The sequence below is a fragment of the Numida meleagris genome, chromosome 7 (genome assembly GCF_002078875.1).
Source record: "Numida meleagris isolate 19003 breed g44 Domestic line chromosome 7, NumMel1.0, whole genome shotgun sequence".
Taxonomy (NCBI): domain Eukaryota; kingdom Metazoa; phylum Chordata; class Aves; order Galliformes; family Numididae; genus Numida; species Numida meleagris.
The window spans coordinates 11664344-11689015 of record NC_034415.1 but is presented as its reverse complement, the minus strand read 5'-3'; the positions used below and the strand labels follow the sequence as shown (position 1 = coordinate 11689015).

Sequence of the window (24672 nt, the reverse complement as noted above, 5' to 3'; positions counted from 1 at the left end):
CACCAACAGAAGAGATGTTTTCAAACTAAATTTTCTAAACAGTAATGAGTATTATTGAGTTTCTGTTACTCACGCAAAGTGCTAAGCAGTGAAGTAATGTATTAAAGTGAATAAACTACATAATCTGTGTTGGAATTTAGTGCACTGCATACAACTGCAATTACAAAAAGCCTATGGAAATGTCAGTGTCCCCTGAAAAATGAGAGGAAAACCTAAGAAGACATGAGGAATGTCTTGAAAGGATTTCGAGAGAGAATTTTTTCTCTGAAACTATGTAAAACTCAATGACGAGAAGAATTATGTTTTTCAGAATGGAATTGTGACTATTCCAAAGTCCACAAAAGCAGAAAGGATACAGGAAAATTGCAAGGTAAGATCTGGTTACACAGTGAAGTCCAACTGACATCCGAACTGTTTTTAGTATTTTGGTTTGCCTGCCAATTGTCCTGTAGTTAGGGCATATTATTCACAAATGTCAGAAATCAACTGGAGATTTGATCAGTATGTATGAGGAAAGACATACAATAACATGCATAGTTGATTTTTGTTAGTAATATTTTTATCGATTTATAGTAGAAAATTGTGGACTGGTTATGGTTCTTTCTGTGATAGTTCGTAGATCAAATAGAAGGCATGTGTGTGCTATGCACAGCACAAAGACATGATATGAAAGCTATAAAACTCCTTTGGAGATATCCCACATAATTCTGAAGGAAGTTGCAATCCTGTCAGAGTTGACTCTTCCCCTACCTTCTTGCACTGACTTGCAGAGAAGGGCCCAGGGGGAGCACAAAGAAATGGGAAAGGAATGAGGATTGGCAGTATCCCTCATCCCCTCCCTTTTTTTTCTCTCTTTATGCTAAATGTTTTTAATTAATTTCCTCCTCTTTTCTGTAATATGAAAGCTTTTTCGGGGGGAGGGGGGAAAGGGGGAAGGGGGGAGGGAAATCCATAAGCACATAAAATCATAAATACATAAAACCATAAACACATTGTTCTTCTGAAAGTATCTTAGGAACATGAACTGTTTGGCAAATCGGGAAGAAACTTAGCAAGAAGATAGCAACCTTCTGACTGTCAGTAAATTCACTGTATGTGCTTTAGGTGTGAATTATCACACATGTAATGAGGCTTTCTCCTGGTGGCTGTGTCTATTTATGTGGCTGCTGCCCTGACTATTTATTCTGACATCCACACTGTGACTGTGGTACAAGCACAGCTGTTTGTGGCACTGTGTTGTGAACCAAATTGGAGAGAAGAAACAGAATAAAAATCCCTTCTTCCTCTTTTATATTCTTTTTTTTTTTCCTGCACTATTTTAAATCCAGATTAATTCTGTGTTTTACAGAGTTTACTCTATGGCTCCACCAATTCATTTAATGCAACTGAGGGATTGCATTGCATTAAAACTCAAATCATTTAGGAGAGGGGGCAGGGAATTACCGATACCTGATGTTTATCACAAATCCGCCTTCCCCAACCCTCCGTGCCAGTGTGTTGGTTTGAGTCTTTACAATTTCTAGTCAAAATGGGGAAAGGTGGACCTCAGTGAGATCTGAGTATATAGTATTTGCAGTTCTGTGATTTGACCTTAGTTTAGGTTTAAAAAGCTTGAGCACTGAAGTTTGATTACAAAGAGCAGACAGCTGTTGCTGGATAATGCAGGATGGGGGGAGCTCATTTGGCAGCAGTTCAGACTCCACAGCATCTTTTATTGAGTATGAAGGAGCACTGACAAAAACAACAGAGCAACTGAAAGCAAATTCAGTTCTGAAGCAATATCGTCCCAGTAATACAACTGCTAAGAAAACAGTCACCATCATTCATGTTGCAGATCTCACCACAGGAGAAGCCTGTGGCTGTAAGAACCTGTACATGAAAATAGGTGGTTGCTTTCAAGTTAGTATAAGTACTAAGAAACTGTAGCACTGTATCTTTTTCTGTATTAGCTGATCCATGATAAAGCCTTTGGTTTGCTAGCTTCATAAAAGAAGTCCTAATACCTTCTAATAACTCTCTTCGGCAGAAGAGACCTTTGATACTACTATTTTCTTGGACCCTTGCTTGAGGCCAGAGTGCTGCAAAACCATCTGAACAGAATCTACAAATGAAAATGAGTCACAAAAAGAGCGAAGGACCCAGTGGAGCCTATTAGCTTAATATAATTATGTCTGTCTATGACAAAATATAAAAATAATTTCAAGAAGGTTAAAATTATATATATATTGGCTTCAAACTTAAATGAATCTTGTTTTACATGATAGAAATGTTCCTGATTCTCTCTGTGTTCACGGTGTTAACTTTATATGCATTCTCACAGGTGTTTGATTTTACAATAACAGAAGATGATGTTGAAATTCTAAATGCAATGCATGATGGGAGACATGTTTCCTGGGACCCAAGCCTTATTGTGTGAATGAAGGTTTGAACTTTTTCCTTTGTCAGTGATCAGTGAGTCACACCATGTCATTTAAATTAAGTGAAGGTTGCAGTAAGAATATAATTGTGAGCTTAATGTCTGATATTAATGATAACACTTCTGAAATCCTTAACGGTGATAACAGATAAGATTTTCCTAGGGTAGTGTTTGTGTACTGAGATCTTAAATTTGCATATAAAATCCTGATCCATAATTCACTGAAGCCCGTGCAAAGCCTTCTGTTTATGACATCACCTTGCCTCAGGCCAGTAAAGCAAGAACGTGAGGAGATATCACTTCTTTAGATGGAGGGAAAGAAAAATGCTACCTACTAGCGTACGGTACAGGTGTTAACCGTAAATTATTTTTTCAGGTACTTTGTTATAGAGTTGCAATATAGGAAGAAGAAAAAGCTGAGTGGAAAAAAAATGTTAATACCATTATTATAGTGTTTATAGTGTGCAGTACACTGTGTAAAGCTCCATCAAGAATATGATCTCACTGCAATAAGCAATATACTAACATCACAGGAAATAATTTTGTATGTATTATTGCCTAATAATTACGTTGACCCAGAGAGTTCTATGCATGTTACTTACTTTGTTACGACTACAGGCTCGTAAGAATACTTCGAGAGAAATCTATGTACTATCTGTATGGATAAGAGTTGAGCACGAAGCTCTTTAAGAACCAGAGGCATCTTTGTAGTTATAGGTCTCATTCTCTTACTGGAAATTCTAGAGAGTTTTTTTCCTCACTGAAAGTGAAAATTAGTTTATCTCTCACGTTTGATTTGTCCAGGAGTTTCCATTAACAAACTGTTCCTCTGATTTTGTTATAAAATACATATGTGTATAAAGAGATGTAGGTACAGGTAAATGCAGTTTACAAATCTGTTGTAAGAAGTACGTCTGCAAGTATTTCGTCCACTGAGTATTGAACTTCTAGTCACATTGGTTTGATATTTTAAGACTTCCTGTGTCTAGAAAGGTATGGAAAGTCTGACTGTGATTTATATTGTGAGTGGACTTCCTGAGGCAGTTTTCCCAGTGCTGTTCTGCTTTTGTCATATCGTGAAACAAAGCTCCTTCGTTTTTATCAAGAAATGGCTTACATCAGACATGTATCCAAGCCTGCAGTGTTTGTCCTCAAAGCAGAGCTTCTACACAGCTTGGCTGAGATGCAGACAAACTTACTGTTTACCAATTACTGGTAAACTTTTCAGAGAAAAATTATCTGGATTTGCCTCTTGAATCATTATATTATTTATTACTTAAAAAATCCAAGATGCTATAGGATAAGCTGCCCTCACTGATACCTGTACAATGTGTTTTTCCAGAAAAGAGGCACTACTTACACAGTCAGGTTCGCACATGGATGGAGCTAAGGGCTACAATGAGGATGGCTTTATTGTTCCGTCTGTCAAAGAGAATGTGCTCTTGCTTTCGCATCTGCTTTTGCTAGGAAGTCAAGCCAGAATTTTCTCTATCTAGGTAATGTTATGTAAACAGTACAATGAGTAATGTGAGGAATAATCAAAACAGTATTACTATAAAAGCATACTTGTTAAGGAGCAGTTTTAATCTGATCCTTTTACGTTCAGACTTGATTATTATTTCAGGACTCTTTTGTACTAATTTCTTTGCTACCGGGTAGTTGCTTTAGAACTTCAGCAGAGTTTAGATTTGCCAACATGCAGAATGTAATTGGAGGTACTACAAGCTATTGAAGTGTCAGGACTCAGGTGACCCGTGTGGTCTTTCTCTTAGGTGTGGTGTGCTCTTTTGCACGTTGTGCTATCACTGATCCCCATTGTTTCCTGCCACAAGCTATAATTCCTCCAGGAGGCTGAAATCCTGTTATCTCCTATGTGCTTGAAATGTATCACTAGAGCTTATTCCTTTGAATGCAGCTTCATAAATTTTATATTTAGTTAATTTAGGAGCATTGAGCAAATTCTCTTTCAGTTTTGTTCAGGTTGCTGGAAGGACAGTCTCAGTAGACTGGTATTTCATGCTTCTCTATACAACTACATTGACATTAAAGATGATGTAAACAGTTTTCTTTTTAAGCAAGAGCTGCCGCAGAATAAGTCCACGTAACTTTGTCTAAATGAACATTTCTAAAGTACTGCCAACTGTGATAACAGTATAGATAACTAATAAGAAATTGGAAAGTGAACAGTAGTGAGATTTAGAGGTAGGAGTGAGGAGTGATGTTCTCTAACAGAAGCAAAACCTATTCAACTGTAGAGATATGAAAGCATGGAACATATAAAATTAGGTAGCTTAACTCCATTTGTTTGTTTCTTCTTTGTTCAGTACCCTGGAGGTACTCACGTTTGAAGGGTGGGTTTGTTTGTTAGTTTATTTTTTAAGCTCAGAGTTCATCCCTAGGGTGTATTCTTGGAGTGATACCATGCTTATTCATCCTCAGGGCTGAAATTCTTCCTCTTGTCTGTACATGCATAAGACGTGTTCTCCAGAGAGAAAACTTTTACCTTCATACAGTGACCATTTTTTAGATACAGCAGTGCATGCATTTTATCACTGCAATTAACCACCTTGCCAGTAGGACCATAGAATATATCTGAAAATTGAAGGCTCTTTTTCTTCCATATTATGTACATTATTTACAGTTGTGATTGATTGGGGCAATCCTCTCTGAGATGAACAATTATTTAAAATAAGATAACAATTTATCGGCATTATCTACTTTAGTGCAATCAGCCTTCTTAGCAGGAGCACTGTAACTGTTAAGAGAAGGTGTTCTGGTTTCAGCTGGAATAGAGTTAATTTTCTTCCTAGCAGCTGGCATGGTGCTTTGTTTTTGATTTAGGATGAGGATGAAGTCAATAACACTCTGATGTTTTACTTGTTGCTGGGCAGTGCTTACATTAAGTCAAGGACTTGTTGGTTCTTACACTGCCCTTCCAGGAAAAGCTGTGGGGCCACAAGCAGCTGGGAGGGACACAGCCGGGACAGCTGACCAAAGGGATGTCCCATACCACGTGGCATCGTGATGAATGATAAAACTGAGGGTGTTGTCTGGGGGTCTGCACTGCTCAGGGACTGTCTGGGCGCCAGTCACTGGTGATGAGCAACTACATTGTGCACCGCTTGCTTTGAATATCTTTGATCATTATTACTATATTTTCCCTTCCTTTTCTGTCCTATTAAACTGTCTTTATCCCCACTCATGAGTTTTACCTTTTTTCCTAGCCCACACACATCTGGGCAGTGAGTGAATGGGCTGATGGTGCTGAGCTGCCTGCTGGGTTAAACCACAACAGAGGGGAACTCTTTTAAACAAACAAGGAAAGGAAAAAAATAAATGGGAAGTTGGTGGAAGGGTGAGGCCATTTTGTGTGCAGCCAAGTACCTTCAGTCTGGCTCTCAGCGGCTCCCTCTCTCATTTTCTTGCCTGTTTCTAAATTTCATCTTTTATGTCTCTGATTATTAAGACATCTGACAGTGTTAAACTGGAAAATGACTGCAGTGGTTTTGTTAAGTGCATGCTTCAGGATTTCATTTGCATCAGGCTGCAGAAGTGTTTCTACTGTACTTGTCCCCCCAGAGTACGTTATTGTTCTGATTAGCACACGCAATAAAGAAACAGCAACACTAGTAAGCTCACAAAGCCACTAAGCCAAGCAGGTTGCATTAGTATCTGCACCTCTTTTTGTGCTGTGTTTGACACCAGCTGATTTTCTTTATAAATAGCAATGCTAAACAGAGGACAGCTGATGTTAACCCTACAAGATTAACAGGGACAAAAGTGGAGCAGCTCTTGCTGATACTAACTGAATGCAAGCAGTTAACTCTCTCCACATTGCCACATTGCTGCCAAAGCTCTGGAGCTCACAGGAACACATTTCTGACTATAGACCATTGGGTATAAGTAACAGAAAAGCCAACCTTGCCATGTTGGGAGTCTTTTTTTATACTTGCCTTTTGGCACTTTTTGCAGCCTCCAGTAAGATGTCTGTGCTTCTGAAAGAAAACGTCAAGTATTTGCAGTGCCTTAAAGTGAGCCTATGCCATGCTTCTGATACAATTGATACAGTCTTCTTCTTTATTCAATGCTTATTTGTCTACAGCATTACATAAGACAAATTACAACTGCCAGAACATTAGAGGATAGTAGTGACTTTCTGTAGGGGCCTACCCACTGAAAAAAGAGGAGTGCAAAGCCTGAAATGAATTTACATCAATTATTCTGACACTGCTTCCCAGTGGTGTATTGTCATTGCTAACTCATGGTAGACATGGCCAACATTATGGGATGTATTTCTCTAAGCAACCTTGCACAAATCCGTTTGTGCCAAATCTCAGTACGTGTACCCAGGATTAATCTCTTATGATCTCTGTATGGGCTTTGTGTACCAGAGCTCTTTGAGAACCATTCTCTAGTTTGAAATACCAATAAGAAATTCAAGAGTAAGCAAGTAGGGATATCATCCTATTGATGATTGTTCTATTTTTTTTTTTTTTTTGCAGCAAAATACATTTCCAGGACTTCTTATATGAGATTTCAGAATCCTGGTATAACGATTTACTATAAAGTTCACATCTTGGCTGTGAAACTGGGAGGGGGACCAGGGGAATATTACAATAATTCTATTTCCTGGTAACAAAAAGAGACAAGATTGTTGGTTTGGTTTGGTTTATTCTATGAACTCATTCCTCCCTAATGGTTCTCCTGGATTCATCTCATTGAGTATCCTTAAGATGCTGCTGCCAAGATGACTCTGTGGCAAATCGCTGGCTTTGGGTGCAGTGTGAAGTTGGTAAAAGACTGAACTGACGCAGAGCTGTGAGGGTCATGCATTGACTATGGTATAAATTGACTTCCTTGATGATCAAAAAAGAAAGAAAAGAACATTTTATTTTATATTTACATAATATGTGTATATTAAAGAAACAGCAATTATCTATTCTTTTTATCTCAAGTTTTTGAGATTTTTGCATGATTGTCATGAATGCTGTATAAACCAGGGGCAAGTTCCATTGAATAATCTGGAAAATTATCACGGGCGGTTTGGTTTTGTTTTTTCTGCTTTTCCCCAGTATTACAGATCAGTAATTCTTGAAATCTGCCCAATAACTGCATATTTTTCAGCCAGAACGTCTGTTCCTTCAGAATAGCATGTTAAGTCCCATTATCATGACCATTAAATCTTTAGCTTATCCTAGCAAAAAATATATAGTGGGATTTTTTTGATTGATCTGTTTTACTGGAATAAAAAATTAAATTTCAGAAGTTTTTTTAATGCTACAGCATAGAGTTTTGTTATGCTGCCATTTCAGCCGCATTTTAATACATATGAAATAATATGTATCACGATTAGATACATTAGTGTCTTAGGATTTTGTAGTGATAAATAATATGGTGTTAAAGTAATCTTTAAGTGCAATGATAACCAACTACTTCAAGTCTTTTTGCTTGGGATTAAGCTTTACCTAATGTTACATTCCACGTAGTGATCTAGAAGTAAAATTCAAATTCTCACAAATGAATATGTCAACCTTTTAAAAATAATGGCAAGCGCAAACTGCTTAAATTATGGAACGCTATTACTTAACACATATGTGCTTCTGGTTTTGTAGTGTTCTCATTGTCTGCTTTTTTTTTTTTTTGTTTGTTTCCAAACCCAGGTTTTTGATTTTAATCTGAGGGAAGAAGATGTGGAATTTCTGAACATCATGAATATCAACAGAAAGCTAATACATCTAATTTAGCCACTGTGGAAAGCGTAACTTAAAAACAGGATATTTCAAACTTCAAAAGTGGTGAATTTAAACTTTAATTCATTTTAGGCTGAAGGATAAGTTGTTGGGTACTCAGAGAGTACTTAGTCAACACCAATTAACGATCAAAATTGGTAGTAATAACTTGTGTTTACTATCACGTCGACCATCTAATGAAATCATTTTGTTTTCTCTTCTTTGTTGCTTTCTTACAGATACAAATATGCATACTTGAAGTGCTTTTTCTGTTTTCTCAAAGCTGTTTGGCATGTTCTCCTAGTGTGGGTTAAGCTATCTCAAAATATTATAATTAAGTTGCTTTACCTGCACGTACATCATTTAAGGTGTTATTTTAACCCCTTGGAACAAGTTAGTTGTGCTTTTTTCTCTGATAGATTTTGTAAAGTATTAGTTACTTCAAGATACAGATGGGAGCAGGCTACAAGGTGTAGAACAGTTGTAACTGTTTGGGTGACTAACAGAAATTGGAGCAAGTAGATATTTTTCTCCTTACGAAAATCTGACCAGTGTATCCAACCACCTAGATTTCTGTGAAGATCCTGACACCTCTTGGAGTTGAATTATTTCCTTCCTTTATCTTCCATTACAGTAACTTTCACTTTGCTTACAAATTAATAATATTCTTCTCATAAATAAACAACCAACCAAACAACAAAAAAGGAGATTAGTACTTGTCATTCCTACCTGCACTTTATGTGGGTATCATCACCGGTGTTTTCTCTCTTAGTTCTGAGAAGTTACCTGGTTTTGAGATAAATCATATAGAGCTGCAAGTAGCATATAGATATCCTAATTCAGAAGATTATGTCTGCACTGCTTAAGAAACAGTTGTGTAATATTATATTCGAGGTAATTCTAACCAAGCTTGCTTCATGGTATCAAGGACAGTTCAAATACCTTGCTTTCATACTCTGTACTAATTTATGCCACATCATCTGCATTCAGATTAATACTTCAGTTATGATATTTCTGTAGGAATCATAGTCTGAGCATTCCGATGACAGGCTATGTAGTGAGAACAGGATTCTCTTCTCAGTTGTACGGTGTAAGCCTTTACAAAATTATCCAAAATACAGTATGTTTGTTCCAGCTCTACGGCAGAAATCTGGATCTGAAGTAATGCCTTACTTCTTAGGCTGTTTCTTGCATTTCCTCTAGTCATGGGAACTTGGGGGAATTCTGCAGCCCACTCTTTGTACTTTCTTCATGAGCAAAACTATTCCGTTCTGAGGATCTCCTTTCTTGACCTGGCACATCATGGAGGAATGCCTCTACTTTGTGGTCTAAGCTATGTCAGGGTGAATAAAAGGACTTTTTGCATATAAATATTAAGATTTTCAAAGGTGCGTAAGGGTATCGTGTTGGAGAAAAATCCTTTTGAAATCTGTCTTGTGGGAATTTCTCGTCTCTTTTCAGGATGGGTGATGTTCGCACACTCATCTGTTGCAATTGTGAGTCGTCCCATGGTGCCAGCACTGTGAGAGTGCTATCTTCTGCTGGTGTCGGAGGCTGCTGGCACAGGCTTTGGGAATAGCCTGCAAGATGGCATCGTTTACTTTTCCTCAATTAAAAGTTACCAGGGATAATGCTGGAGAGAGATGTTTATAATATTATTATTTTCGGGCTCTTTACTTTGTATTTCTTTTTAAACGATCTCTTCATAAAGTACTCTGAAATTCCCAGTGTTGCTCCCAGTGCTGGCAGGATGAGTAGGTGCTGACAGTTGTCAGCTGACTCTTCCACCACAAACTGTGTAATTCGTGAAGGATCATTTCAGTGCCTTTTCTTGGGTCTGATTAGTCTTTCAGGTGTGCATGCACAGCTTTCTTTGGTTTCATTGTCATAAAGTGATCAGTTTGACTTGCGTCAGATTGTTGTGTGATTTGTGTGAAGACACTAAAACTAAATTTATGCAGTTTTCCTTGGGATTATCCCAAGGGGTTATCACTGCTCTGTGAATAGCCAGGTTTCTGAAATGCCCACCACACTGAGTTCCTCTAGGAAGTTCCACAAGAATGCTGGTTACCACAGGCAGCCAGTAGGTATGTAAAACAAGACTTTTTATTCGTCCAAGAAACTTAAGTATAAAAGAGCGCATACATGTTATTCATCATGTTGTCCTGTCTCTTTTCCTCTGATTGTAGAAAATCTCAGTTTTCAAAGGTGTTATAGAATCATAGAATCAGCTAGGTTGGAAAAGACCTACAAGATCATCCAGTCCAACCATCCACCTACCACCAATAACCCCACTAAACCATGTCTCTCAACGCTATATCTAAACGTTTCTTGAACACCGCCAGGGACGGTGACTCAACCACCTCCCTGGGCAGCCCATTCCAGCGCCTGACCACTCTTTCAGAAAAGTAGTATTTCCTAATGTCCAGCCTAAATCTCCCCTGGCGCAACTTGAAGCCATTCCCCCTCATCCTGTCACTAGTTACAAGAGAGAAGAGGCCGACCCCCAGCTCACTACAACCTCCCTTCAGGTAGTTATAGAGAGTGATAAGGTCTCCCCTGAGCCTCCTCTTCTCCAGACTGAACAATCCCAGCTCCCTCAGCCGCTCCTCGTAAGGCCTGTGCTCCAGACCCCTCACCAGCTTCGTCACCCTCCCCTGAACACGCTTCAGGGCCTCAATGTATTTCTTGCAGTGAGGGGCCCAAAACTGGACACAGTACTCGAGGTGGGGCCTCACCAGGGCTGAGTACAGAGGGAATATATCCCAGATTTCTTTTTTGTATTTCGTGGAAGTGCAAGTTTCCTTAACGCTGGACCTAGTAGATGGAAGGTATTGAGACGAGTTCTTGCTCCGTTGATCGGGATGAAGTACAATCTTGGCATAAATCTCCTCACTGAATGTTTATCAGTGTGCTCTTGCTAGAGTTGGCTGGAACAGCTGGAATCTACCTGTTTGTGTGATTCAGTCCTTGCGAGGAGGCTACAATCTGACCAGCTGAACCACATGAACCTGCACAAACTGAGGTTTTACACAGTCCTCAGAGCAGAATCAGTTGCTTTGGCTTCATTTGCCTGGGAAGGATGAAGCGCTATGTCAGCATCCTCACTGCTACATGTCAACATGGCTATAGATGTGTGTGGTCATCTAATTTTAACAGTGCTTTTTGTGATACAAACGCCCAGCTGTTCAGAGTCAAACTGAAATTGCCCAGCCATTTCACACAACCTCTGACAAATAATTTGTTGGATGTCACATCTTTGGGCTGCAGCCCTCTCAGCTGGTTTACCAGTAACTCAAACATGAAAGCTTGTACATCTGGCTGTTGAAACCCTGAGTCATTCTGTCCTTTAATTAAAGTGTATTCCTTTATTATGTCCCTCTTGCTTAAAAGTAAGAGAGAAAAATTTCCTAGAGGAAAATGCCTAATGAATGCACTTTGAATGCACTTTTATTTAGTATTTTCTATAGATCAGCTAAGTATGGGGGAAAGCTTGCAATATCTAGAGTATGTCAGGCAGTTGCAGGGGATGCATATGTCAACCTCAAGCATGATTTATCTTGCATGCCTTTTCTGACAGTTGTAATTTAACGGCTGTATTTTCCTCCAGGCTCTCAGGAGGCTGAACATCTTTTCAAGTTTCTAGCTTGGTGGTGGAAGAGTCGGTGTCTGTTTGCCAGTGTAATTTATTTGAGTCATTCTGGGAGAGGCGTGGAGCAACTGAAGCGTGAGGGTTCGCATAAATGTGAGAGGAGAGGGACTCTTCCCAGGGCAGCACTGCCCTTGCCTCCTTCAGAGGAGAGCTGCTTCCCCATAATGACCGCTGCTGCTCACTGAGATGTGTGATGCTGTGGACTAGAAGGCCCGATACATTACGCTTTTATCCCTTGTGGTATTATTTTGCATTTCAGTTTGTGATTTAAAAGAACACAGCAGGAAAAGAAGAGGAAAATTTCTGCACTAAGAGCAACTCTAGGTAACTGAGAGTCACATGCAGTAAGGTGGGTGCTTTTTGAGAAGTTATAAAACCTGAACTCACTTCTTTCTCAGTCTTTATATAATGGCACCACTACTGCCGCTTTTTTAATTAAAAGAAAAAATTAAAATTTATTCCTCTTTCCAAACACTTTTTGAATCCTCTGAACATTCAGAGATGTTTGTTTTTTTTCCATGTGGAAAGCCCGATAAATAGTGGTGTTTGTGGTGGCAAGGGGCATAAAATGAGCGCTCAGGCAGGGGCCGATGCTGGCTTCAGCCTGTGCTGTGCCCTGCTCTACGGGGCTGTGCACGGCAGCCGCGTTCCCCGGGGCGCAAGGGGCCGGTGCCACCCAAAGCCTGCCAGGCCCGGGGCGTGCCTCTGCGGAGACCGGAGCTCGGCCAGGTGGGAAACTGAGAAGCCACGTTCAGAGCTCTCCTTAAATGCTGTTCTAGCGTCCGTCACGGGCCGGGCCGGGGGGGGCAGGAGGCGCGTCCTCGGTGTTGCCGCTCCCGTGCTCAGCCACCCCGGCTGCGGAGCGGGGCAGGCGGCGGCCTGGTGGCCCGGGGCAGGGCGGGAGCAGGGCCCCGACGCCGCCTTCCCGGCCAGCGAGGGCAGACGTCCTGCGGGACGGGATGGGACGGGACTTAGAGGCGGCTCCGCCGGTCCCGCCTCTTCTGGCCCTCCCTCGTCGGCCCCTTTCTCCCCCACCGCCGCGGGCTCTATAAAGGCGTGCAGGTCCCGCGGGCGGTGAGCTCGCACGCAGGGAGGGGTTAAAAAGGGGGGGTGGGGAGCCTCCGCCGCAGGAACATTAAAACTGCCGAGCCCCGGCCGGGCGCCGGAGTGCGCGCAGGATGCGGAGGCTGTCTGCGGGCGGCGCGGCGCGGCTGAGCGAGGTACGGCCCGGGGCGGCGGAGCGGGGAGAGGGGAGAGGGGCTTCGGGCGGGAGCTGGGAGCGGGTCGGCAGCGGGAGCCGAGCGCGGAGCTGTGCTGCCGGACTCGTCCCTCCGGCTTTGCGCCGCTTAGGCTGTAATTTGCCGGCTCTGTACGCTCTTCTTCTCCTGCCTGATTTCACTCCTTTAATTCTTTTTAAGCGTCTACTAGAAAGTGCATGTACGTAAAGAGAGTTCCCTCTACATCTGCATTCCGCAATCGTATTCATTCTCAAAGCTTACGATGCTAATTATTTGCAACACAAGGTTCTTTTTGCCGTTCCTTTGTGTCAGACCCACAAAACAGGTTGCTGTTCGGGCTATTTACTTATTTGTCTCGTTTCTCTAAACTTCTCCCAGCTCCCAAACGCGTGCCCTTACTGCTCAGCCGCGGTGCCTCTCCTGTTTACAGCTCTGGATGCTCTCTTGCACATGGATGAATTACCTTCAGCACAGTAAATTGCTTCCCGGCCCCTCCCGAAACGTGTTCAGACTTTCAGAACGGGGGCGAATCGAGCTCTCCTGTCGAATAATTTCTTTGCAGGCTTCTGTGCGTCTGCATTTAAAGCAAGTCAAGCCCATTTCCCTTTCTAAATCTCTGCTGTTGTGTGCGCTGTGTTTCCTGCTGAAGAGTAAGTTAGGCTGGAACCTGCTGCTGGACAGCTTTCCAGTCTTTCACGCTGGAAGAAGTCCAGCAATGCGGTCTCTGCTGACTCCAGCTTTACCTGTGCAGGTAAAGTTGTCTTACTGGCTTTAGCTATTTAGTATGCCTAACTATCTTTTAAGCATATCGTAACACATGAATAAAACTGACTTCTGTAATTGCATTTGTGATTCTGACGTACAGTCAAATCAGCAGATCATCTGGGACCATTTCTAGTTTGTTACCTGCTTGTTTGCCATCCCCTAACATGGGCTTTTCCTCTTGTTCTCAGGACTGCTGTTTGTGAGCGTGTGCGGGAGCACTGGGAGCTGCGGGGCCACCGCAGGTTTGTGCTCTGTGTCTGGCAGCCGCAGGGAGTGGTGCCCAGCCCGGCACCATGAGCTCCGGCACCACCGCCTCAGTGAGGGTGGTCAGCAGCCTCGCCAACACTGACGTCAACTATGTCATCAAAGAGCACTATAATTATACGGGAAAGCTAAATGAGAATGCGGACAGTGGAATAAAAGTGACGTCGGTGGTTTTTATCATCATTTGCTGCTTTATAATCTTAGAGAACATTTTTGTCTTGCTCACCATCTGGAAAACCAAGAAATTTCACAGACCGATGTACTATTTCATTGGGAACCTGGCTCTTTCAGACTTGCTGGCTGGCGTGGCTTACACCGCCAACCTCCTGCTCTCTGGACACAAAACTTACAGCCTCACCCCTTCCCAGTGGTTCGTAAGGGAGGGCAGCATGTTTGTCGCCTTGTCAGCTTCTGTGTTCAGCTTGTTGGCCATCGCCATTGAGAGATACATCACCATGCTGAAGATGAAGCTCCACAATGGCAGCAACAGCTTCCGCTCCTTCCTGCTGATCAGCGCCTGCTGGGTTATCTCTGTGATACTCGGAGGGCTCCCGATCATGGGCTGGAACTGCATCAGCCTCTTGTCCAACTGCTCCACGGTGCTGCCGCTCTACCACAAGCACTATATTCTCTTTTGCACCACAGTTTTCACTGGCCTGTTGCTATCTATTGTTGTCCTCTATTGCAGGATCTACTCCATGGTGAGGACTAGGAGCCGCAGGCTGACATTTCGAAAAAACATTACCAAAGCTACCAGGAGCTCAGAAAAGTCACTAGCCTTGCTCAAGACAGTGATCATAGTCCTGAGTGCCTTCATTGCTTGCTGGGCTCCGTTGTTCATCCTGCTTTTACTGGATGTGGGCTGCAGAGTGAAGACCTGCCCGATCCTATATAAAGCAGAGTATTTCTTAGTGCTAGCCGTGCTCAACTCAGCCACGAACCCTATCATCTACACCTTAACAAACAAAGAAATGCGGAGGGCTTTCATCAAGATTCTGTGCTGCTGCAAATGTCCCCCCACAGACTCGGGGACTAAATTCAAGAGGCCCATCATTGGAGGGATGGAGTTCAGCCGGAGTAAGTCTGACAATTCCTCCCACCCACAGAAGGAGGAAGGCGACCGTCCTGAAACCATCATGTCTTCAGGCAATGTTACCTCATCTTCTTAGGAGTGACCGTGGAGGTGTGTTTAGAGCCTTCCTCTGAAACTGGGAGCCGAAGCGCCTCCTGCTCGCTGTGGCAGTGCTGGGCTGAGGAGCAAGTAGCATTAGTTCTAACGAGGCCAATGGTGCACTTGCGAGGCCAGAGTTCAAGAAATGGGACATGTTGTTCTGGCTCAAAAATCTATTTCCCTGGAGCATGTTTTGTCTTTGCTCTGAGGCAGCTCAGGATTGTCAGGCGCATTCATATCCTGAAATCTCCTTAGTAACTCTGAAAGACTGATGCCTTGGGGAAGTGATGCCTGGTGTGTGCAAGAGAATGAGAGTGGGGGAAGAGGCAAAGGGAGAATTAATCTTTTTTTTTTTTTTCCCCTGTGAGAAGAATGTGAATTTATTTTTCCTTTACTTGCAGCAAACCACTGACACAAAGCTCTTTCTGTACTGGGTTTAGTGATGGCCTGTATAGTTGGTCAGAAATGTTTGTTTAACGCGTAACAAGGAAAGAGATTGTGCAGGTATAATTTAGACCACGTGCAGCCATAATTTGACATCACCTTCCAGAGTTTTTAGGTAAATAGTAAGGTTTTATTTGCAGAGTCCAAAGCTGTTGTAGTTTTATTTAGCAAGAGCATAGCTGTGAATTTTTGTTGGTGGTCCGTATTACATTTGAAGACCAAGAGCCAGACTCTGTAGTTACGCTCACTTATACAATTCCATGACTGCGTCAGATTTCGTGGAGTAGCTCAGAGCAGCGTTTGGCCCCACACATTGTTTGCCATGTTGTTATATAGCATTAAATAAACTGCATTATCATGACAAAATGCGAGGTAGAACTAGAGGTCATTTCTCATAAAGATGATGGAGAGTAAATCTAATAGAATAAAATACTGTTGACAACAGCAGGATTTTTACTGAGGTAAAAAGAGCTAAAAACTGAAGGCAAAGGTCAGTGTCAGGTGACAAAGGCAAAAGGTAAAGATCAGCCACATCATCAGAAAAGAAAGTTCTAAGTTTCAAAAAAGTAAGATTTCAAGTGAAATGACTATAGATAAATGCACTTCCATAACAAAATGCAACACATTTTAGCACATTTTATTAATGTTCATAATTGCAGCAAAGATGTCTTATTTTATCAGTTCATGGGTTTATGGAAGAAGTGCCTGTTGTTAAAATGAATGTATTTGTTTTACAGTATCATTTTTACTTCTCTGGTTTTCTAACTTGTGCTAATGGGGTTGAATGTGTACAATGTAAATAAGTTAATGGGATACAGGAGTCTTCATACACCTAGAATATTTCAGTAACAAAAGTGGTATATCTGGGATAGCTGAGAGTAATTGACTGATTTACAGTTACGGACAACTCCTAGAAGTGGTATTTTGTAAAAAAAAAAAAAAAAAAAAAAAAAAAAATTGCTTTTGTAGTAAAATTTCCAGTGCAATTAAACAGATTTTTTTTTTCTGGTTTAAAAAATAGTATTTAATATGTTTCTGACTTTTATTGTTCAATTTGCACATAGCTTTATTGACTTCTAAACATTAATAAACTGATTTTTGTAAAGATTCTGCTATCACAATACTGATACTTTCGTACTATTGTGGGGATTTTGCGCCAGGTATGGTAATATTGATGGAAGTTGTTGACAGAACGCAGGGAAATGACTCCTTGATGTCAGTATGTTCTGGGATTAAACCATTTTTGTGGACATCTTTCTGATCGGTGAAGACCTAAGATGCATACTGCCACTGGCAAGGTCATGTAAAATACAAAATGAATTCCATACTGTGGTCTTTCATCAACATGTGCTGTATCAATGAAATGCCATTAGAAGAATCTTTACAGTAGCATGCCTACAAGCAGTTTTTCTCCAGCAGCTAGTGGAATATGAGCAGAAAAAAAAAAATAGGTGCCTGCCAATGTTGCCATGACCACCTGGAGTAGAATAAGTGAAATAATTAGCTTAATCACGAATAGCATTAATAAGCTTAATTCTTAGCTTATTGCAATATCAGGAAATTTATGAGAAGCAGACCAGTTGGAGCTCCACTGGGCGCAGGAGCGCACACTGTGGCCATGTGCTTGAATACATGTTGCATGACTTCTTCCCGAGGTCTGACTTCCATTTCCTCTCTTGCTGCCATTCCCGCTCAGCCTTTCTTTTAAGTTTCATGGTGCTTGTACAGGATGCAGTTGGAGTGTGAAGATAAAGCTCACCTTCTCATAGCGTATGTCATCACTGTGCAAGCTTTACTGTGGGAAACTGCAGCCTGCTCAGTGAGGAAGGCTTTGGGTCGCAACCTCACTTCCTGAAGGAAATTCCAAAAATGCCCTAAAGACAAAAGAGTGGAAACAGGCTGGAATTTCTCTCCATCTGTCTGCCTGTACGGAAGGAATGATTTCATGTGTGCTCACTTCCTAGCCTTTTAATTAGTGACCTGAACAGAGCTGGAAAAAAACGTCAAATCTGTATTTGTGCACCAGATAAAGTCTCTCTTGTGTCAGGCCTGAGCTTGGGCAGGATGCTGACAGTCATGGGGAAACGCACTGCCTGATCCCAGGGATAAAGCCACATCTACACAGAGCACCAGAAGTATCAAAATCATAGAAGTCCAAGTTAAGCTCTCAGCATGCTAGCAGTGAGTAAGTAAAGGCACCATATGGGGATGTGGCTTGTTTTTTATTTGAACTCTCATCTGGCTTGGTAAGAAGGTTTTTCTCCAAAGGACTGGGCCTTGTCTGCCTTAAGGGCATCCAAGTCATTATTCCCCCCACGGGAGTTGACACCCTGTGGTGAGGGATGAGCAGTTTGCAGCACCACTGTGTCACAGGCCCTTGTGACTCCTACCACCATCCTCTGGGTACTGGTAGCTGATAGCCCACAGGTGAGTCACTTCCATTCTCTTTCCCTTTGTTTTCATGTCCCTCTCTTATCTGTCTTGTGTAATAGCATTGCAGGCCTTTGGGGGAAATGATGGCTTTGTCCAACAAAAGCGGCTGCGTGATGTTAGCTCTGTTTTGCTAGGGAGCTTAGAGCCTTACGTAATTCATGCAATAAAAGAAACCCAAACGGCAGTGCATGGCACTGAGCCATGGGAAGCGTTTCCTACGCTCCTGATCAAGATGACTGAAATCCATTTCCTTCATAGGCAGGCCACATCTATGCATGCAGAAAAAACCTCACGCAGGGAACAGTAACTGTAATGAAATAACAATAAAAGTTAGGGGGAAAAAAGGCCATTTGTATCTCTCTTCACTTCTTACGGGAGAAGGCTCTCTAGCCACAGACACCCATCACAACAGATCAGCAGGTTAGGCCAGTTGTGCCACGATTAGTTCTGAAGTGTGCAATGCAGAAAGCACCGTTCTGGGCCCCAGAGTGCCTTGAGCAGGCACTGAAAGGGCAGTCAGCTTTGTCCCTTTGTTAGCCAAGTGACAAACTGGCAGAGGACACTCCAAGAGCTGAAAATGTACGTTATCCCAAATGTCTCAGTGAAATAAAGTAGCCTGTGTTCTCAGGAGTAACCTGACCCTTTGATTAATATTCTTGTTCCTAGTTCTTCTTCCAGCGTAAGGAAAAGAACAGGGATGGAAAATGATCATAAACTCTCTGCTGCTCCTCATCTACGTATGCCTGTGTAGGACCACCGTGTAGCTCTACACTGCAGTGCTGGCAGACAGGACCAAAGCTACGAGAAGTAAAAATGTAAGAATACTATTATCCTTCCTTGTCTTACTCTTTCAACTAAGAGCAAGACAAGGATTGCCTAACTGTAACATTTCCTGATTCCTAATTTGGCCTGGAAGATCTTAATACTGATTGCATTTTGTGTACAAAGGGTCAGACTGACAAAGCATCCAAAAATGCAGAACAAAGCTATGTAACCTATTCAGCTCTGAAGTGCTGGAATTTCCCAAGATCAGGCTCGTTTATGGGGTTACAAATTTCCAGAGGAAAACATTTACCGTATTTTAATAATTCTTGTTATATTTCTTGGAAGATTAAATCCAACTCCAACTGAACCTTGAAGGATTTCAGAAACAAAGCCCATCTAAATTCAGTTCCTGTAATGTGCTTTCAGAAACAGTTCTAATCCCATATTTTCATTTACAGACGGAAAGAGTTTGTTTATTCTCTGTGGCATAATTTATTCTAATAAAACATTATTTCTTTCATGCAATTTGCAAGAATTGCATAGGCTCAAGACATTTCCCTTCAAGTACTACTCTGAGTAATAATTGTTACTTTATACACAGAAACAGAATTTTAGAAAATCCTATAATAATTACTAGTTATTAAATTCACCTTGCAAAGACAAGGTAGGTGTAAGAATCTGTGGTACAGCTAACTTGTTCCAGTACGAGTTTTATGCTGAAATAAGAAGTGTCTAGAAAGACCTAAAACTCAAACATCTAAGATTAATCAAGATCTTCACAAAAAATGTATTTTGAGGGAAAGTTGGGAACATAATTGGTGTAGTCTCTGAGCATCCACTGAGGAGAATTTCTGTGTCAAGGACCCTCTCCCAGGCAGGAAGAGGAAGGCACATTCCTGTGTCCCCTACTCACCCACAAATTCTGAGAGATGTTGTGTCAAAGCAGCATTTTCCAAATAAAACTCGCCAAGCAAAGCTCTGCATAGCCGGATTTCACTCTACCAAAAAATCCTGTCCCTGAGTTAAAGAGACTATTTTTTTGTGCTCAGAAGCTCCCCTGTTACCTTCACAGTACAAAAAGGCAGGAAATCACATCAACCACACCCAGGAATTCTGTGGGCATGGAAAAGTCCTAATAAAGCAAAGCAGACAAAGCTCTGTCAGCCCTCTGTGGACCTCTTGCCAAGCCTGGTTAGCACTCACAGAATAGAAAGCTGCACAAAGGCCAATTTTTTTTTGAGTTTAAGTGAATGATCACTTTGAGAAGATCCATCTTTAAATGGGTAGTGCAACGATGATACATTTAAATGGCTCAACAGAGAAACATGGCCAATGCCAGATTAAACATTTACGTGTGTATGTAGCTTTTGCAGTGCTTATTCATAATCGCTCTCCTCTGCTAAAAGCGGGCTCACAATTCAGACAGCATCATTTTGTATAACTAATGAACATTTGTAAACTGTGGGCTAGGGGGAAATACAAAGCTAAAATTATCTGCTAGGCTGCGTGAAATCATCAATGAAAACAGAGTCTCTACCTGGGAAAAATCTTTGGTTTGAATCAGTGCTGACAGCTGAAACTTTCTGGCGCCAGTCTGAGCTATCTGCTAAATGTTGTTTTGCTCCCGTAAGCATATATGCTTTGTGTTAACCGAGACTTCTTGATTTAGCAGGACCCTGGCATAAATTGCTGAAATACTGCCACACAGAAATTCACATCCGTATCAAGCACCTACAGTTGTGTAATGTGAAGGTGAGATATATTACTGATATGTGCAATGGAAATAGAATTTATGTGGTTAAAGAAAATGTGCAGTAACGATTTTCATTGGATGACCTGGCAGACCGTATTCAATATGGGTCATTTATTGCCCAGCTACTTGCAGTATCTCCTTGTGCTTTGTTGTGTGGTTGCTGTTGTATCACTATTAGCATAAAGTGGGAAAACCAACCAACCAACCAGACCGAGTTTTTTTAGTAATACCTACAACTTTATCCTCGTAGTTGAAAGAATGAACGAGATCTTGACTGAAAAACACTTTATGAAGGGACAATTAATAGAAAAACAGCTCACCAAAAGTCTGTATTATTATCTCTCTTGCTTTCAGGGAAGACACAACTATGGTCTAATGATTTCTTCTAATCTGGTGACCATTCAGATTTCTGTTGCAAGAGAATAAATTAAGCTGTTTCCCAAACACCAGTCTCCTTTAGCTGTTCCTATTTCCATTGCAACTCCCACTTTTACTGCTGGTTTAAGCACAAGATAAGAAATTGCTTCTAGCTGGTGTGTAGTTTCTCTCTCTCTACAGGACTATCTGATCAACGCACCTTTTGAACAAATCCTCCATGTTGGTACAGAGATATCATTTCAAAGCTGCCCACAAAACACTCAAAAAAGTGTTAACAACTCTTCTCTTTCCTCTTCATTTTAGAAATTCAATATATTCTGTATGTTACTATTTTTCTACATTTTACTGTATTTTTCTATTTTTTTCCTACTTTTCTACTCTTTTTATATATCATATTGCAAATGTTGCTTGAGGAAATTCCTAACTTTCATCTCAGAGTTTGACAGCTTCTCACAGAGAAGTGGTTATGTTTTATTTTTCTAACAAATACTGTAGGCAGGAGGGATAGGAATGTGTCCGTATGATTGAGGCAGTGAAGGAATGCTGAAATCCTTTCACTTGCAGTTGTTCATCAGTGGAAGTGGCTGGGGTCAGAGCTCTTTAGAGATACAGTGTGAAGTTCTGCTTTTCACTAAACTTGCTGAAAAGTGCATAGGCATTACAGAGGGTTCAGAGGACAACAAAGGAAGGCAGTTTAATAGGATGAACTACTATAAAAGGCTCAGTCAGCAAAGCCTTTTCCCACCAGAGAGAAGGGACCCGGGCAACACAATGCTCATCCTTCCAGCTCTGTTGTGGAAGTGTGCTGGACGTTATAGAAAGCAGGCGAGCTATTTAAAGCTCAAGACAAAGAGCAGACTGCCTGTAGAAACCAGATCCAGTTAAAACACGTATTTCAGATCAGAACTTTGATGCTTGGAGGCTCCATGTACCTCAGCCTGCTGCCGAGTTTTGCCTGTTCAGGCAGCGCTGTTCCGTGCATGGCCGTGGGGCCTTCCCTTGGCTGCCGGCCCCAGCCCGCCCACACAGGGCCAGCCTTAGCAGTGGGGAAGGCAGCCTCTCCTTCCCCTGAGGCACTCCTGGAGGTCGGTGCTGCGCTGGTGCTGTTCCCGCTCTCCCTGAGGTTCCCCTGCCTGCCACTGGCCTGACAATGTGCTGCGCTCCTGCTGTCTGCTGGGCCTTGGGTGGCATGGAGGTGGGAGGCACGGAGCCAGGGCAGCGGGTGGGAAGAAAAGTGATTCAAAACCTGCTTTAAGTAAAAGAAAAAAGCCCCCAGTGTCTTTACCTATAGAAAGTGTGTGCTGTAAGGGGGAGCTGAGGTTTAAAGCCCTGAAATAAAAAGCAGTGAGGGAACTGTGGTTTCAGCGCCTGACAGCGAGGGCTCAGCTGACCTCTGTAGCCTACAGTGCAGTGCTGCTGCAGCCTCAGAGGCTGTGGAGTTCGTGGGTGTAAACTCTAAAACTTGAAGGTGAGAAGCACAGAACTGCTAAGCAGGCTGGGCTCTTATAGAGACAGTGTTTTGCTGGGAAGTATTTAAATGCTTTTACAGTCTGCAGCTGTCTCGGCCACAGCACAGCCGCTGAGGCGCACTGAGGGAGTGCGGGTGCAGAGGCCGTGCTCTCTCCTCCGCCCGGCACTCGACATTCTCAGCAAAAAACATGCACCTCAGCGTGAACTTGGGGCAATGTGAGAACAACTCAAGGTATTTTTGGCATAAGTGTGTTTGTAGAAACATGCAGAATCATAGAATATACCGAGTTGGAAAGGACCCACAAGGATCACCAAGTTCCAACTCCTGGCTCCACACAGGAGCACCCAATATGTCCAAATGTTACTTGAGCTCCAGCAGCTTGGAGCCGTGCCCACTGTCCTGGGGAGCTTGTTGCATGCCCACCACCCTCTGGTGCAGGACATTTCCCTGACCCTCCCCTGACAGCTCCACGTCAGCTCCACGCCGTTCCCTCGGGGCCCTGTCACTGTCACAGAGAGCAGAGCTCAGCGCTGCCCCTCCACTCCCTGTGAGGAGCTGCAGCCACCATGAGGCCTCCACTCAGCTCCTCTGCTCTGGGCTGCGCAAACTCAGGGACTTCAGCCGCTTCGCATACACCTTCCCCTCCAGACCTTTCCCCAGTGTTGCAGCTCTTGGACTGTTTGTTAAAGGATTTTTGATAAAATCTGGATTTATTTTTCACTTAGCTGAGGCAGTACTGACCTTGCTGCTGGCTGCCAGAGGAAGCTTCCACACTGCACACCTCAGCTGGAGAGCTGCTGGGAGCGAGGACGGAGCAGAAGGGCCTACGGTGGATCTACAGGATGGCCGCGCAGCACGCTGCCTTCCTTGGGTAGCAGGAGGAGAGCAGGTAGGACCCCTTGGCTGTGATGCCTGAGAGGAAAGCAGACCTAGCTTTGTGGGCCCTAGCTCTGTGTTTCTTCCCAGGCAGCACCGGGATTTAGTGTTTGTGGTGGCATGGCTGTGCTGTGTTTGTGTGCTCTCACTGGTATAGATTGGTTTGTTTAGCAATAGGGATTAGTACATTCATTTAAGAACCAATGTGTTAGTTCAGCAAAAGGAATCCATGAGTGATAGTTCTAAAAGTTTCCATTTCAATTTTAGTGGATGAGTAGTCTTGTTTTCCTCAATAATTTTGCACTGTGGACATAATAGAATACTTTTACCATTTGCCTCAACAATTTTGCCTCACAAGAAGCACAGGAATCATAATAAAATGCTTTTATCTTTTGCACCCAGTAGGTGCAAGGACATCGTCCTCAGATTCCACGTGTATTGTTTTAAAAGTTGCTCACTGTGGCCTAATAAGCAATGGAAATTTTGCAAACTGGGGGAAAGTGGATGAAAGTGAGTCAAAGGTCTCAGTGATGAAGCTCATGGTGAAAAATGAGGAAGAAGTAGGTGGGCACTCAACCACCCTAGATACCACTGAACATGCCCAAAGGGATATTAGCATATATTTATGAGTCCTTGAAAAAGAATGAATATCTTTGCCAATGTACTGCATATGTATGTCTTCACTGTTCAAATGTAGAACCTGAACTCTGAGAGGATGTACTTGCTTGTCAAATCACCCAGTACATTTCATGAGGAATAAAGCAATGCTACTTTCTAACACCATATTGGAGTTAGAGAGTTTCCTTCCCAGACTTTGGATGACAACATAAGCGTGATGGTTTCCGTCTTGAAGTATGGTGAGAATATGATGTCGTGGGACATTAAAGCCCAAACTAACAAAGTCCTGGTAGCTGGAATTAAGCTACAAAATATACAGAGCAGAAGTGCAAAAATAGTGGCAGAGTTTGTGGACAAAACGCTTGTTTCAGTCTTGCCTTTACTGTAGTCCTCAGTGCCTGAGTTATTGTCTGTATTTCACCTGTGGGGAGCCTTTTGGGAGCAGATCATTAAGGAAACAAGGCACTGAACAGCTCAGTATCACCCCAGCTTGACACCTTGGTAATTATGATATGAATCAATGCTTATTCAGAGGATCCAGCTTTCTCACATGAGTTATCAAGCAGCCTTCACTCTCATCTCTTGTTGTTTTTTTTGTGTATATGTAGACACTGTCACAGAATCCCAGAATTGGTGGGGTTGGAAGGGACCTCAAAAGACCATCAAGTCCAACCCCTAGATCATCAAATCCAACCCCCA

General features: G+C 42.4%; 1 protein-coding gene across 3 annotated transcripts; it reads left to right on the top strand.

Annotated features, from left to right (window-relative positions):
- On the top strand, window positions 2331-16786 carry S1PR1 (sphingosine-1-phosphate receptor 1). Of its 3 annotated transcripts, none has more exons than XM_021404431.1 (2): window positions 2331-2422; window positions 13989-16786. In XM_021404431.1, exon 2 carries the CDS (start codon window positions 14094-14096, stop codon window positions 15231-15233), a length of 1140 nt encoding a protein of 379 aa, XP_021260106.1. In that variant the 5' UTR covers window positions 2331-2422; window positions 13989-14093; the 3' UTR covers window positions 15234-16786. The 3 variants fall into 3 exon arrangements, with proteins under 3 accessions (XP_021260106.1, XP_021260104.1, XP_021260105.1); XM_021404429.1 differs by lacking the exon at window positions 2331-2422 and adding an exon at window positions 12862-13017 and having other exon boundaries at window positions 13989-16784; XM_021404430.1 differs by lacking the exon at window positions 2331-2422 and adding an exon at window positions 13034-13786.